We start from the raw sequence: 15,226 nt of genomic DNA on the forward strand, positions 1-15,226 counted from the left end.
TTGTGTGATACAGACAGACACTTAGAGCTAAAGAATGTGTGTTACATCTGAGCCATTGTGTGTGTATATGAACACAAGCAGTATTGTGGATGTAGAGACTTCTCTGTTCTCTCCCTTTCCTGTCACTATCATGTGTGCTTTGATGAAATCGATTCTGAACCTGAGATCAGATTACAGCTCAGGTTGAATTCAAGATACACATACAATATTTTACAATATATTTTTTCCTTTTCTTATTTTCACGATGCTTCAGACAAAGTGTATGAGGAGTTATTTCCCTGCACTGTGAAAGCAGAGATTTGAGAACAAGCTCTTCATTTAAACACATGTTCATTGTGAATGAATGTGCATGAGCTGAGTAAGCAGAGCAGCTGATAAACCCACAAGGGTAATTAAAGGGACATTGATTTCCGTCTTGTGAAGCCATTGTGAGACTAGCAGAGCATGAAAAGGCAACAAGGCACAATGAACAATAAGCACTGAGACATGTCAGGTCCTATTTGAAGGCCAGTAAACTACTGTGAAGCTGCAGTTGTGGTGCTGGAGTAGAAGACTGTGTTAAAGATGACTGTGAAGATTAGAAGCCATTTGTTATTCTACTGCCTGAAAACAAAACCCTCAGAAGTGCTTTATTTGATAGATAGATAGATAGAGCTGTTTCTTTTAGAGGAAAGTTCGTCCCAGTCTGTTTAAAATTACAATTCTGTTCAATTACAATTCAATTACAAGTGGACATATCTGAATGGAATAAGAGCATGGGGGTAATTTTGTAACCCGAGATTTTTTGGCCACCACCTTAGGGAAATTAATGTAAAATCAATGTGTAGAGCAGTGAAACTAACGAAATGACTTTCTCAAGATCTAATGGTTGTAGTTAGTTCCCTGTGGACTTCTTCAGCATGTTTTGTCATTAACCTTTTTGTGTGTTGTTTATTAATCTGATCTAGCTTTTACAATTGTTTGTGCGAAAAAATAACAAAAGTCCAGAATGAAGTGAATTTGCAAATTTTTATCTTTTAAAAAAGGTAACATTTCCTCAGGGCTAAGACCTCCAAACCTCCCTTAAGTCTCCCACATACCTAGGGAAAACACTACATACGAATATGAGTCAAACCTTTGTGCAAATGCATAATTACGACAAAAAAGGCACTTTTTTACATTTACTTTTTTACAGTACTTTCATTTTCAGGCAAGCTCATTTTCAATGGAGTGTGGGGCACTCTGACGCTAGCATCAAAAACGCTATTTTTAAAACACTAAGAAGGCTCGAAACAACATGAAACTTTGCTCGTAGTATCACCAGGGTCTCTACACATGAACACGAGCATTGAGAACATTGTTTGTGTACGCAGAGTTTACTTAAAAGAAGATTTTTGGACAATATAAATGTGACCTTAATTATGGGTGAGAATAAAGAGTCTGAGCGGCAGTTTAGTTTAACAAACGCTATGGCATATTTTCATTTTTGCAAGCAAAGTATGTCCAACAATCTTTTTGTTGGGTGTCACTGGGCTCAATTGCAGGTTTAAGTCTGGCTCTTAGTGACAATAGTATGCCAGCTGTACAGACACTATCTCTGTGTCCCTGTGTAGAACCATGTGGCTGTCCTTCAGATGACCACAGAAATTGCTGACAGAGATGTTCACTTAACAATGAACTAAATCAGAGTGCAATATAGTATGACTTTGAGCGTAAAGGCCGGAGGCAGGCCCCGAGCACAGAAGGTGATCATACCCCTGGGTGCTGACGTAGACCTTTACTTCAGAGCTGAAGCCACAAGCTGCAATTTCCTGACATCAGACATCAAAATACCATCAATGTAAAATGATCAGATAGATGAGATAGATGTTCGTGTTGCCTACATTATTGGCATTCTTTGGAGGGCAGCTCCAAAGCCAAGGACATTTGGTCAGTTTTCATTGATTAGCACATTCTCATCAGTGGAGGAGATAACAGATTAAACACAGAGATACTGTTGATGGAGGTACCTGCAGCAAGGTGCATTAAACCACGGCACTGTTAAATGTTAGCTTGCAAACAGATTCAACACAAATGTGAAATACAACCCATAAACAGCTGCATGGAGGAAAATCTGCACACCTGCTAATGATGGTAAGACAGACAGAGACAGATAGCTTCATTGTCTAGTTTATTCTTCTCCATTTTAAGTACCCCAATACATACTGTGGAAAGAATTGCGAATTCAGCACAAAGCAAGTACTTTCACTGTTGTTGACCCAGGCACATTGATTCCGAACTCATTACACTGATGACCAAACAAACAGCCCAGAGATATTCATTGGATTAAGCAATTAAAAGCTTTTTCACACTCAAGATGAATAGCAGATGAGGAGTGCAATAGCATGGCAGGATTGTAGACAAGCTTGCACGAAGGACACTTTCAACTACACAATGCTGTGTCATATCTTGTCAGTGGGCTAAAATTTTAAAAACATTGCTCTGAATGAAACAATCAATGTAACTTGGTCTGTCACAGTTAAACTTTCTTAATGCATTTAATGGCTTGAAAACAGGGTATTAAACATGTGTTAAATTGTCCATAATTTAAATTAAGTCAATAAAGTTAGACATTTGCTTGAAATTTTGGCAGTTTTTTGTTTTTTTTTATTTTAAGGTTAATACCTTTGCCATAGTTATACTCTTGCCTGACTCACTGGATGTAGACTGTGATTCATAGGGCGACTATTTTCAGTCGGCATTCTCCTCCCCTTCCGCGTATTACTGTTTTCCACAATCCCTTCCTCTACAGATAACAACAACCCCCTGGATAACAGCCAATATGCTGAAAATGCCAAGTTACCCTGACCCAAATCTAAACAGGCTAGCAGCTCTCACTGTGCATTTTCTTTTGGGGGGGATTAGGTCGTGCAGGGGCATGTTCGCTGCAGCTGGGGTTAAGCACCACCCAAGACGCTTGTCTCAAAGAAATACAAACAGTCCAGAGGGTTTGTATCCCTATATCACAATGAGAATCTGTGTAGCCAGACCTTTCATCTATGCTGACACAACATTTTTTCAGACTTATGCAAACTGGAGCCCGCAGCAGGTTAGCTTAGCATAGCAGAGATACTTGGAACAAGGGAAATCAGATAGCCAGGCTCCATCCATAAGAACAAAAACAAAATCCACCTACGAGATCCTCTAAACCTTGCTTAACACGTTATATCCCTTCTTTTTAATCTGAATACATTATATTAATCCCAACAACAATTTATTGTGTTACATGGGTTTTATGAATGTAACACAATGTATTAAGTATTAAATACTTAAGTAATTACCCCACATTTTAAATTAAAAGGCATTTACGTGACTTAGAAAAGGCAGTTGCTAACATGTAGCTAAATGACACTCCAGAGAGATTATCAGGGAGAACACAGACCCTCATCTACTCATTAATCCGTCTTAACTACAGACTTTGGTTACCAACTATTCTTACTTAACAACTCATGGATTGATCAATTTTAATTGTCTTTAGTATAGTGTGCTGAGATGCTTAGTGGTGGTGACACTGAAGTCATGCAGCCGTAATGTACTTTTGTCTGTTTGTTTAGCCTATACCCTGATAAATACTGCATTTCTCTAACCTTTGTTTTTGTTGTCTGTTCCCACAAGCTGCAAGCTGTGTCACTCTCTATAGCTTTCTCCTCCCCCTCCTCTTCTCTCTCCTCCTTCTCTTTCTCCTCCTCCCCTCTTTCTTTCAGGCTCCCTTCTGATGGACCACGGCCCCCTGGGACCATCTACCATTTCCGGGCTCCTGCTGCCTTGAAATACTGACTGATCTGGATCATCACATCCCGGGCTCTGCTGGATCATTGCTCTCCTCTGCTTCACTATCTCCTCATATCTATATTTCTGTAAATCTTGATGCCTCTCTCTGTCTATTACTAATTATCTTGTGTGGCCTGCCCTCTTCCAGGTCAACATGGTGGACAGGAGGTCGTGTGGCTCGGGCTCCACTTGGTGATGCCTCGTCCTGCTCGGTCGTCTCCTGGATCCACTCACTTTACATAACTTTTATCAGATTTTCTGTTGATGTACCTTGTAAACTGTGAATTGTTGCTCTTTTCTGTACATGCAACATCTATTGCATGTCTGTCCATCCTGGAAGAGGGATCCCTCCTCTGTGGCTCTTCCTGAGGTTTCTTCCATTGTTTTTTTTACCCTGTTAAAAGGTTTTTTTTCCATCAACATGTGAAGTTTTTCCTCACTCGAATCGAGGGTCTAAGGACAGAGGATGTTGTTCACTGTACAGATTGTAAAGCCCACTGAGGCAATGTGATTGTGATTTTGGGCTATATAAATAAAATTGATTTGATTTGATTTGATTTGATTTGATTTGACGTTAGGTTGTTACTAACTAAGGTTTTATTTAAGTTACTGAAATCATAAAAGAGAGTGCGCGCCCCATGTGCCGAGGCTCTGCAGCGGACCCGGGTTCGACTCCCGGCCTGGTTCCCTTTGCTGCGTGTCACTCCCCCTCTCTCTCTCCCTGTTTCCTGTCATATCTTCAGCTGTACTATCAATAAAGCCATAAAAAGCCCAAAAAATACTTAAAAAAAAAAAAAAGATTATCTTGCTGAACAATAAACCAAAATCCAAAATGAGAAACAACCAAATATATGTCAGCTGGTTATCTTAAATTTAAGCTCAATAGATTGATGCAGGGATGTTTGTCCCAGCTACATTTGTAGCATACAGACATGAGCCTCAAACATATTTGTCACATTTTAAAACTTATCAGGAGTTGTAGGTTTTAATACATCATCCTGGTACTCTTTAGAAAACTCCTGTACTTTCTGGCGGGAGCTCAGTTATTGCTTTGTCTGCTATCCATGTGTTTCTGCTTCTGATAGAACTTGGAGAATTTATTGAAGATGTTAGTAATGGGCAGAGCCACAATCAGTAGCCCACAGATGATGCATAGTGTACCTATCATCTTCCCAGCAAGGGTAACAGGAAATGTGTCTCCATAGCCCACTGTAGTCATGCTAATGGTGGCCCACCACCAGCCTATGGGGATACTCTGCAACTCTGACTCCTGACATTCTTTCTCTACACAGTACATGAGAGCAGAAAACATGAAAATGCCCACAGACAAGAAAAGCACCAGCTGCCCTACTTCACGGGAGCTGTGTCGCAGTGTAGCACCAAGAGAACGAAGACCTGCTGAGTGGCGAGCGAGTTTTAGGATGCGAAACACACGCATCAACCTCAAGATCTGCACCACTTTGCCAACATTTCCCAGGTCTGTGTTCTCCCCTTTATCCATTATATTACAGGCTATTGTGACATAGAAGGGCATGACTGACAGAACATCAATAATGTTGAGAGGGCTGTACATGAACTTCCTGGCTGATGGTGCAACAGCCAAACGAAGAATGAATTCTGCAGAGAAGAACAGAACACAGAAGCTCTCACAGAAAGTCAGCACTGGGTTTTCACTCTCCTTCTCATTGAGATCCACTTGATGGAGGTCTTGCATGCTGTGGATGCACATGGCAACAATAGAGATCATGACAACACTTAGGGATGCTACAGCCATCACTTTGGCTGAAGTGGAGTAACCAGGATTCTCAAGTCGGATCCAAATATTCCTGCGGACATCGGCACACCAGGAACCTTCAAACATTTCTGTGTTTTCTTCCGAAGCTGACAGCTCCTCAACAGATGAGGCAGAGCTGTGGAGTTGTAGCTCATTGCTCCTCTGATCCCAGCTCTTGTGCTCAGCGAGCGCAGTCAGTTCATAGTATTTGTTACTGCAGCAGAGGTCCAGGTGGCGCTCCTTGATGCCCCAATACTCAATCTCTTGAACAAATGAGAAAACACACAACCCATCCACCAGGTGGATTTTGCCTGTGAGGTAAAAGTTGAGAACGTAGCAGAAAAAACGTGGATTTCGGTCAAAGTAGTACTCCATTTCAGAAGGACTGAAATCATCGCAGAGCTCCAGGATTGCTTCTTTGGAGCTACAACACACAAGGCGACCCAGACGTGTCTGTGGGAATCGTTTCAAAACTTGGTGCTCCATTCGTTGTTTGAAACCACCAACATTGATATTGATAAAGCACTCATCAGGGTTGTGCCGGTGAAGGATCTGTCCATACACCATGATGGAGCAGCTGCTAGGCGCTGTTCAGCTGTCTTTGGGGAAAATGTCAGACACTTTGTCGCCTGCACACAAAGACACTGAAATAATTAGTCCACTTCACACTTGTATGTCATGTGATCATTCATTACATCAGTGCTGTCCAAGTATCATGTTGCATCTTGGTTTCTGTGACATTATATAGTGGAATGGATAAATGACAGCATCTCAGGTAGGATTTATTTCCAATATAAAGATAAAAATGGTCAAAAGTATCGATGCTTTGATACTTTTATGATACCACCTTGAAAACAATATTCACTATCGTTTAAAAAGTAGTTAAAAAAAACTAACAAATTGGAATATCATTATAACTTCGTGTTACATACTGTTTTTCATTTGGCTATTGAAACGCACATTGTGTATTTTTTAAGTTTAAAATCGTGACAACCTTATTAAATAAAAATGTTTCAGTGAGGCACTGAAAATATATGCTTATATTTCTATTTCTGTCACAATGTATGTTAGTGCCATGACAGCAGTGTTGAAAAATGTACTCAAAAGTGATACTCACCCATATGGGTAGTACTTTTGTTAAGGTCTTAAAATATTTGATATTACTTAATGAATTAAATTTTGATCGTACAAAGTAATGGATACAGAATAATGAAGTCATTGGCATTACTCGCTATCACTATACAATTTTGTCTCTCACCGGGCACATGGTCACCTGGGAAAAAGAGGGTTAACTGCTGTTTCATTTCTATTAGAGACTAAATGATTGAATAAACTCATATGTGGTCTATGTGTTGCTGTTTTTTCTTGACTGAGGAAAAGAGAAATGACCCAGTTGTCTTTTCACCAGTGGTGCTAACAATAATACCACTTGGAGACGCTAGGAGGGAAAGTTGTCTGTTGTAGGGCTGCACGAAAAATCGTTAAAAAATTGCGATCTCGATTCACACATACACGTGATCTCATTTCCACACATAGCGATTCTGAAGCATTTTTATGGAGCCAGAACGGTGACTTTAAAATTTGGCATCCAAAAAAAAAATTGGCATTGAAAACAAAACCAGTACTGAAAAAAGAAACATTGTCATTGAAACATTTGTGTTGAAACCAGTTGTATTGGCATTGAAACAAGTATTGGCACTGAAAAAAGAAAGTAATTCAAATAATTCAAATCCGAAAATCTTATTTTATTTTATTTGGATTTTTTTGTATTTTTCAATGCCAATCTTCAGATTTTTTCTTCATGTCACTTTTTTTTCAGTGACAGATTTTTTTTACAGTGTCAGTTTTTTTTCAGTGTCACTGATTTTGAGTTTCAACTTTCTGTCACTGTTTTGGCATCGAGAGGGAGGGGCCTGAGGGGATAGGCAAGTAGAGCGTGGTTTGCATATCATTTGAGAAGGTAATGGCAGCAGCCTGCGGGAAGGCGGGGCTGGACGGTCCAGCCACAATACACCATGTTAGGGCCCGTGTGCCGGCCGTCTCTGGGCAACACAGAGTCCAACTACCTCGTGGACTTTTCTTCAAGCTCTCTCCTGTTGTGTCCAAGTCTCTGTGTACCTGGTTCTGTCCTGCTGCTCCCGAGCTCCGGTCTCTATGCGTATGGAGTGTGGTGGTAGTACCGGGGCGCCGAGCACAGAGCATTAGCCACAGTTAGCACAACAGTAGAACAGCCTGTTGCTCCGAGCCGGGGCTGCAGCGCGGACAGCAGTGCTCTGGTCTGCTCCCCGAGCTCTGCAACACGGCACCGCTACAGGAGACCGGAGCTCCCCTATAAACTCAGTTCATGTGAATAATATCACTATTCCTACAATGACTCCTTTGAGTCGAAGCGAATAAACTCAACAAGTCAGTGTGCGAGGCAAGTCAGCTGTGATTGTGCTACTGTGGTTCATAGTAAAGTACAACAGACGGCTGTAATCAAGTAACAGACACATATTTTCATAACTGACTGACTTTTCTCCAAGCACTCTCTTTTATTGTCCAGTCTCTGTATGCGTGTACAGCGGTACGGTGACACAGAGCTCGGGGAGCAGACGGAGCGCTGCAGTCGGCGCTGCAGCCCCGGCTCGGAGCGACACAGCTGGGGCTAATCCTCGTTAGCTCCGTACTACTACCACACTCCATACGCATATCCGGTAGCGGTGCGGTGGCACAGAGCTCGGAGAGCAGACCAGAGCGCTGCTGTCCGCGCTGCAGCCCCAGCTCGGAGCAACAGGCTGTTCTACTGTTGTGCTAACTGTGGCTAATGCTCCGTGCTCGGCGCCCCGGTACTACCACCACACTCCATACGCATATAGAGACCGGAGCTCAGGAGCTCCGGGACAGAACCAGATACACAGAGACTTGGACACATCAGGAGAGAGCTTGAAGAAAAGTCCGCGAGGTAGTTGGACTCTGTGTTGCCCAGAGACGGCCGGCACACGGGCCCTAACATGGTGTATTATGGCTGGACCGTCCAGCCCCGCCTTCCCACAGGCTGCTGCCATTACCTTCTCAAATGATATGCAAACCACGCCCTACTTGCCCCTCCCCTCAGGCCCCTCCCTCTCGACGCAAAAACAGTGACAGAAAGTTGAAACTGAAAATCAGTGACACTGAAAAAAAACTGACATTGTAAAAAAAATCTGTCACTGAAAAAAAAGTGACATGAAGAAAAAATCTGAAGATTGTCATTGAAAAATACAAAAAAATCCCAATAAAATAAAATGATAAGATTTTTGGATTTGAATTATTTGAATTACTTTCTTTTTTCAGTGCCAATACTTGTTTCAATGCCAATACAACTGGTTTCAATACAAATGTTTCAATGACAATGTTTCTTTTTTCAGTACTGGTTTTGTTTTCAATGCCAATTTTTTTTTTGGATGCCAAATTTTAAAGTCACTGTTCTGGCTCCATACATTTTATATCTCGAGCTGGATCACAAACAAATGCTCCTATTTTCTTCCCGGATATTTTGAAGCGCCCCCAAACGCAGCACTTGATTCAGTGGAGGAAGCCCGCCTGCAGTTGAGTGTTTGGAAGGAGTGAGTGAGAAGCCGTTTTTAGACAGGGCAGCAAGCCGCCAATCTGCCCGTCCTTTTGCCGGCTAGGTCCGCGGTTTTAGACAAAGGGGTTCTTTCGCGCCGCGCCAGATGCTCCATTCGCGCCGCCGTCGCCTGAATCGCGTGTCATCGCGCCATTTACATTGATTTTCAATGTAGAGTTGCCGCTCCATTCGCGTCTATCGCGTTCGGTCTGAACGCCCCTTTAGAAAGCGACCACAGCAGCTATCACATATCACCTAGCCAAGAATACGGCCCTAATAAACACTGTACAACATGAGGGATTAAAGGATGCCCTCTCATCTTGGAGACTAATTTTTCTTTTTTTTTTACTTTTGTAAAAATCATTTCTCATCAATGATAGAACTTCAACAAAACAAAAAAAAATATTGCTTTGGCAGAGGCATACCTCTGCCATACTACAATGTTTGTTTGTTTTTTGTTCAAGTTCATCAGTGCAATAAACATTTTGTGAAAAAAATTGTGCCAAAAAATCGTGATCTCAATTCTAAGCAAAAAAATCGTGATTCACATTTTTTCCAGAATCGTGCAGCCCTAGTCTGTTGCTACTTAAGTGTCAAAAGTAGATAAGTAAGTAAATGTAAATTCTACATATAAGCTATTTACATGTATTGGATCCAATATTCAATATGTTTATAAAAGTCGGATTAATTAAATAAAATACAACAACAAAAAAACACAAAGTACAAAGTAACTGAAGCTATCAAAGTAAATTTTGTAAAATAAAAAGTACAATATTTGCCTCCAAAGTGGACTGGAAGTATGAAGTTGCAAAATATGTAAATACTCCAAAAAGGACAATTACCTCGAAATGTGAGGCTAGTTAAATGTACTTAGTTACATTACATCACTTTGACAGTACTCTACCAGTACTTGAATGCAATGAACGTTGTGAAACATCTTCAGGTAGACGTGTAAAACTGCATCAGAAACGTACCAAGCGGCTCATCAAACTACTACTGTCTACTCTGTGGATGATATGGTTGCTCGCTTCATGCCTTTATAAAATATATTTTGATACATAGTGTGGCCAACATTTACATGCAACCATTGACTTTGTATCCGTCAACTGTCATCAGCAGGCTGCCTGCTGTCACTTGTGCCGTGTCATACTTAATGTGCGTATTGTGTTACACACGGCCATATAGCGTTTCAAGTTGCAGTGAAACGGCAAACCGGAGGATTTGACATCATCTGCGGAAAATAAAGTTGTCAATGTTTTCAGGACGAAGATGCACCGATGTGGAGGCATAAAAAGTCCAAAGTGAAGTAAACTGACTTTGTGCGACAATAACAAGGACGATCCTGACTCGCAGCAATTTATCCAAAAATCGTGCACAAAATGAAAATGTCACGGTAACCACCAGAGAGGTATGTTTTCTGTTTAAGTGTCTCTATATAAACTGGGAAACTGGAAGAAATTATTAGAGCAGCGTACCTGTGTACCGGCGACGCGGACGTCCTGTCGCTGTGACCGTGCAGCCAGTCAGCCTAACGCAGCGTCTGTGAGTCCAGCGAGGGGCGGCTGCTAACTGGACAGGTGATCACACAGCTGGCACACCATCCCACACCAACAACCCGTGTCCCTCAGCACATTCAAACCCTGATGTGTAATGTGCCACCAGTGTCCAGGGTGTGACACCTTTATTACCGTAAATATGACATGCCTAAGGTTGAGTGCTCACATTATTATATTATTATTATATCAATTAAGATATTAATTAATAATAATAAAAAATACCCACCACGTGCATTAGACCCATCACAATACACGTGGGTAGTTTTCCTCCGCCCTAAAAGGGGAACATTTAAATAAGTTGAAAACTTCAGTAGAAGGGTAAATAAATAAATAAATAAAGACAAGGAGTTTTTAGAGATTGGCCTGTTGGTCAGATTTCCGTTTTAGTGACGAAAGCATACGCCACAAGATTATTCTATAAGTAAGCCTAAGCACAAGGATTCTTTACAGATAATATTTCACAGGCCATATACACTATATATAGTGTACAGTATATACAGTCTATATTGGGATTATGCAAATAAAGTAGAAACTAGGCAGTTGTTAACATGATTCCATTAACATACTCTCTGCTCTTGTTTGCTGCAATATTATAGCAAAATGACCAAAATAAAGCAGAGGGGGATAAAGGCGTGAACAGTACTTAATAAAGACATGTTATTTCACATGTGAGTTTGGTGCAGATGACAGATTTGATGACCTAGCAAGTAGTGGTAGGTAAGTATATGGCTAGGGATGGCAGTGTCATGCTGTGTTTTGTGACATGAGCATTTTAAACATGTAGAAATTGCTAAAAAAAAAAAAAAAAAAAAACCCACCAAGTAGTAGTATTAGTCTTTGTGGGTCCAACAGTGGTTTAAGGGTAACTCCTGCATGCAAGCTGCATGTCATCAGAGAAATTGCTTTCAGTGTTTTCACTTTGTGGCTAAGTTGCATTGTGGACAATGTAGGCGTAAGGAAAGGCTGACTTGTCTTTTAACCCACACATAGGCTACTTTTCCCCTGTCAAAACCTGCCACCTACATTACCCACAATGCAATTTAGCCACTTGATGGCATTGCTTTTGGCCATTCACCAGATTACAGGCAGCCACAAAAAGTTTAGTTATACTTTTTCCACATATGCAGTGGTATTCCCTAAGACCTGTCAACACACTTTCATGTGTAACATCGGTGTAGATGGCCTTAAAAGCAAAGGTTAAAGACTCAGTATTGTCAAAGTAGTTGTATCTATTTTTAATATGAATAAAAAAATATGTATATGTGGACAAGGAGTATAATTTTGAATTTCTACCATCAATTCAAAAACCTAAAAGCAGAATTAAGGCTGTTACGTAAATGATTCAAAAGGAACCCCGATGTGATGCTGTAAAATTTAAAATCATGATTATAAAGATCAACACCTAATGTCAGCTAAAAAAATTATTACAGCCCAGCTAAAACTCAGTAAATGCAAGTATTAATTAAGCTGCAGTAGCATACCAGAGGACTCTGTAGTACAGTAATTAACAATATGATCTCTTATAGCATTGCACACCAAGTAACAGAAAATGTCCCTCATATAGCCTATGCTAATCAGTCAGATAAAACAGGTTAAAAATAACTTTTACACTATGATGCTGTAGCCTACCCACTGATGCCATTTATTGATTCTGGATGGCAGAAAATTGTATCAGAGGCAGGTTAGTTTTGTGTGAATTTTCACCTTGCAATCAATGTTTATGGTCAAAATTTCTAAAACCACTTGAAATCAGGCAAATAATCTGTATTGACACTTCAATGTAAAAGGCCACAGAAGTGCACTGTTGAAAATTCTGCCCTATATTGTACCAACAATTTACATTTACATTTTAGGGCATTTAAGAGACGCTTTTGTCCAAAGCGACTTACAGTGGCTGCCATGCACGGTGCCGGCCAGCACATCAGGAGCAGTTTGGGGTTTAGTATCTTACCCAAGGACACTTCGACATGCAGACCAGGGGAATTGAACCAGTAACCTTCCAATAACAAGACGCTCGCTCTACCCCTGGGTCACAGCCAAATAAAACCACAGCAGAAGAATATTCCTCTTTGAACTGTGACATCATTATCTATCCAACTGACCCTTGGAGAGCTCAAAGCATACACATCTATAAGGGGTTCATCTGGTTGGAGGCACTGAAGAGTTCCAGCACTTGGGCTGCAACTAACAATTATTCTTATTATTGATCTAGCCTACTAATTACTTTCCCAATTAATCGTCTAGTCTGCTTCTTGCTTCCTGTCACACCAAGGTGAGGGCTTTCCTGTCTTGGGTTTTCTGTCTTGTGAATTTCATGTTTTATTTTGAAAAGTAACTCTCCTCTCATTTCAGGTCACTTGCCCTTCCTCTTGTGTCACCGGTCTGACGTCTCCCCTAATCCCTGATTGTTCTCACCTGTGCTCCCTTCCCTGGTGTATATATTGGCTGTGTCCAAATTCAGGGGCAGCATCCTTCAAGGACCCATCCTTCGCCGCCAGCAAAGGCAGGGTCCTTCAGAGAGACCTGCTGTTGTGAAATTGGACGGTCTACCCTTCGCAGCATTTCCTGGTTGCGTCACCAGATGTTTCCACCCCTACCCGCACCTCACTATTTCTGGTGAGGTAAGGTCCGCGAAAGTGACAAGAAGAGTAAAGTTTGACTGTCAGATCTGTTCGAGCTTCAGGAATTCCTGATTTCCTTTTTAATCCTCCTGCTTGTGGAGGAAGAGGAGAAGCGGCTCTGGTTTATCTCCGGCTGAGAGGACCGTGGAGAGGTAAACCTGTTATTGAACCCACAGTAATGTTATCAATATTATCATTATTAGCTAGCTAACAGTTTGGGCTCATTAACATACCGATACATTACGTTAATGCTGACATATAAACTGTTGATTGCCATATATGATTTTAAAGCGAAACTCTCGCCAAAAAGCAACCGAGGCTTTATTTGGGATTGAATATGAGTCAAACCTTCGTGTGAAAGCATAATTACGACGAAAGAGGCGCTTTTAAGATTTACCGTAGTTTCGGTTTTGGGCATGTTAATTTTGAACGGGAGTGCATGGGGCAAGACATGCTAGCATCAAAATCGCTATTTTTAGCCCCATGCACTCCCGTGCTTTCACACGAAGGTTTGACTCATATTCAATCCCAAATAAAGTCTTGGTTGCTTTTTGGCGAGAGTTTCGCTTTAATTTAGATTTTAAAGGCCTTGTATTTAAAATGTTTGGTAGATAGTTTTGTTTGCTGTAATTTATTATGATTATTATTATTATAATTAGGGTATGAAATTATAATTCTTGCCTCTTTCTTAAAACATTCTTAGTGACATGGCAGCCGTGGATGGAGTCAGAACTGCAGACCCAGTTGACGGACGATGTGGTGGACAGAGGAGACTGGACCCCCAAACACCCTGAGTACCGACCCAGATGATGTCCCACTGACACCATCCAGCCCAGCAGCACTGCAGGGACTCCTGCTCAGCCTGTTACTGTACATCATCTCTAACTGTTTTAATATTGCTTTTAATGATAATTATTTTTGTTAATAGTGAATAATAATCTGTAAATAGTTATTTATGCTGTAATTTTGTAAATAGTTGTAAATGTTAAGACCTTAATAATAAAAGAAAACATTCAATCTCTTGTTGTCCCTGAAAAGTTGCACTTGATGCTGTTTGCTGTTATAAATTGTACTTAAGCTGTAAATACTGAATGGAATAGACAACGTGTAACAATAGAACAATATTTTATTTCATGAATTATATAAAATGAACAATTATGAACAAATAATTTAAAAATAACTCATAAATTAACTAATGTCCTCTGGAGCAGAGAAGAGCCTCTCTCCTCTCTGCAGCCTCATGTCATCATCCTCGAAGCAAGAGAAAAGGTAAACACAAGATCACATTAACACAGGGATGCAAAGATTTACAAAAAGTGACATCAGGACTGACAAATCGGCTATTTATTATTATATATTATAGCCTTACTCCCATCCAAGGGCGGACTGGCGTACGGGGACACCGGGGACTTCCCCGGTGGGCTGGTGGGCCGGTGGCAGGGGCGGGCTGGCCATCGGGCAGTTCGGGATGGCAGTTCCAGGCCGAACCGGCCGGTGGTCGGAGCGTTTTTTTCACCCTATAAAACGGCCGCAGGTGGCACAGAGTGAAACATCAGACTGGGTCAATCTAATATTTTGCATATTAAGGGGAGATACGAGCGGCCCCTCCCAACTTGAGCTGATCCTTGTTTCTATTGAAATGTGATTGGCTCAGCCGCTCAGTCAGTTATTAAAAGAAAGTGGAACGGGATAAATTCAAATTAGCAAACATGCTGAAAAGAAAGAAGGCGGAGAAAGAGATGGGTGGAGCAGAAAAATTAAGGGCAAAAAAGAGAAAAAGGTACATACAGGATGCAGCCAAATGTGCCATATTAACAGAGCTTTTAGTGGTGGAGGGGTGAAGGTCAGCGCGGCTTCAGTCCGCCAGGCCAGTGAAGACCGGGACCCAGCAGCAGAC

The 15,226-nt window shown here is 41.2% G+C and overlaps 1 protein-coding gene across 1 annotated transcript; it reads right to left on the reverse strand.

The window, feature by feature from the left end:
- Window positions 1-4,639: 4,639 nt before the first annotated feature.
- LOC115566239 (potassium voltage-gated channel subfamily S member 3-like) lies at window positions 4,640-10,699 on the reverse strand. The gene is made up of 2 exons (XM_030392022.1): window positions 10,628-10,699; window positions 4,640-6,192 (listed from the first exon to the last, which is right to left on the reverse strand). Exon 2 carries the CDS (start codon window positions 6,128-6,130, stop codon window positions 4,829-4,831), a length of 1,302 nt encoding a protein of 433 aa, XP_030247882.1. The 5' UTR covers window positions 6,131-6,192; window positions 10,628-10,699; the 3' UTR covers window positions 4,640-4,828.
- Window positions 10,700-15,226: the final 4,527 nt, after the last annotated feature.

Source organism: Sparus aurata, chromosome 16 (assembly GCF_900880675.1).
Source record: "Sparus aurata chromosome 16, fSpaAur1.1, whole genome shotgun sequence".
Taxonomy (NCBI): Eukaryota; Metazoa; Chordata; class Actinopteri; order Spariformes; family Sparidae; genus Sparus; species Sparus aurata.

Excerpts from the sequence above, each read along its gene's own strand:
- LOC115566239 (XM_030392022.1), bottom strand. The coding sequence starts at position 6,130 with ATGGTGTATGGACAGATCCTTCACCGGCACAACCCTGATGAGTGCTTT.